The sequence below is a fragment of the Gracilinanus agilis genome, chromosome 4, assembly GCF_016433145.1.
Source record: "Gracilinanus agilis isolate LMUSP501 chromosome 4, AgileGrace, whole genome shotgun sequence".
Classification (NCBI taxonomy): Eukaryota; Metazoa; Chordata; class Mammalia; order Didelphimorphia; family Didelphidae; genus Gracilinanus; species Gracilinanus agilis.
The window spans coordinates 234,460,240-234,461,382 of NC_058133.1; the positions used below are offsets into that span (position 1 = coordinate 234,460,240).

Below are 1,143 nucleotides of genomic sequence, written 5' to 3' on the forward strand. Positions count from 1 at the left end.
GTTGTGGGGGGGAAGGGGGGGGGGGGGGGGGCGGGGCACGAGGGGGTCCGTCTGCCAAGGCTAAGAACCAGAGATATGTCTGGGGGAAGAAAGGTGATGAAAGGGGAAGAGAGGGAGAGGGTGGGAGGATGATGGAGAGAGATGGGGTGGAGGAAGAGGAGAGGGAGAGAGTAGGGAGGAGAGAGAGAGCGAGAGCGAGAGAGCGAGAGGGAGGGAGTGAGAGAGGTAAAGGGGATCCTGAATTAACAGTCCTGGAAGGAATAGCGTCCCAGCCCATCTGTCTCACCCGCTCCGGTGTGCAGGCGCAGTCCTCCGTAAAGGGCCAGTTCTGGAAGGTAGAGATGCGGGTATCTAGCAGGTAGAGCTGCCACATAGGAGGTAGCGAGGGAACGGTCATCTTGGCGCCACTAACGCAGACTACTTCAAATTCAGCCGTCGCGCGGCATGCCGGGAGCGCCTGGGCTTTCTTCAGTCCACAGCTTCCTGGGAACTAGAGGGCGGGCGTCGCAGGGCATTCTGGGAATTGTAGTCTCTTGTTTTGTTTGTATTTTACAATTTTTCATAATTATTTTCTGATATTTTGCGATCAATGTTCTCTCCCTCCCACTCTTCACCCCTCGCCAAGATGGCAAGTAAAATGATATAGAGGCTGTATATGTGTAAAACATCTTCCCATTTTTCAAAATGGCAAAGCACTTGGCACAGTGCCTGGCACGTAGCAAGAGCCATATAATGTTAGCTGTTATTCTCCCCCCCATAACATTTTAAAACATTAACATTCCTTTTTAAATATATTTTTATTTCTTAAATATATTCCTTTATTAAATATACTAAATAAATATAAATATTTCCCAATTACACACAATTTTTCTTTTTCTTTTTCTTTTTTTTTTTTTAAACTCTTACCTTCTGTCTTGGAGTCAATACTGTGTATTGGCTCCAAGGCAGAAAGAGTGGTAAGGGTAGGCAATGGGGGTCAAGTGACTTGCCTAGGGTCACACAGCTGGCCAGATTTGAACCTAGGACCTCCTGTCTCTAGACCTGGCTCTCAGTCCACTGAGCTACCCAGCTGCCCCCACAAAATTTCTTTTAACATTTTTAAATATTTGTGTTGCAAATTTTGTCCCTCCCACCCCCTTTGAA

General features: G+C 47.3%; 1 protein-coding gene across 1 annotated transcript in view; it reads right to left on the minus strand.

Moving 5' to 3' along the window:
• BIRC5 (baculoviral IAP repeat containing 5) overlaps nt 1–415 on the minus strand; it is a 16,886-nt gene extending 16,471 nt beyond the window's left edge. Inside the window, exon 1 of the mRNA XM_044674438.1 lies at nt 287–415. Coding sequence (XP_044530373.1) covers nt 287–397 — 111 coding nt within the window. The 5' untranslated portion in view covers nt 398–415. The remainder of the gene's footprint in view (nt 1–286) is intronic.
• Between the last annotated feature and the right edge of the window lie 728 nt (nt 416–1,143).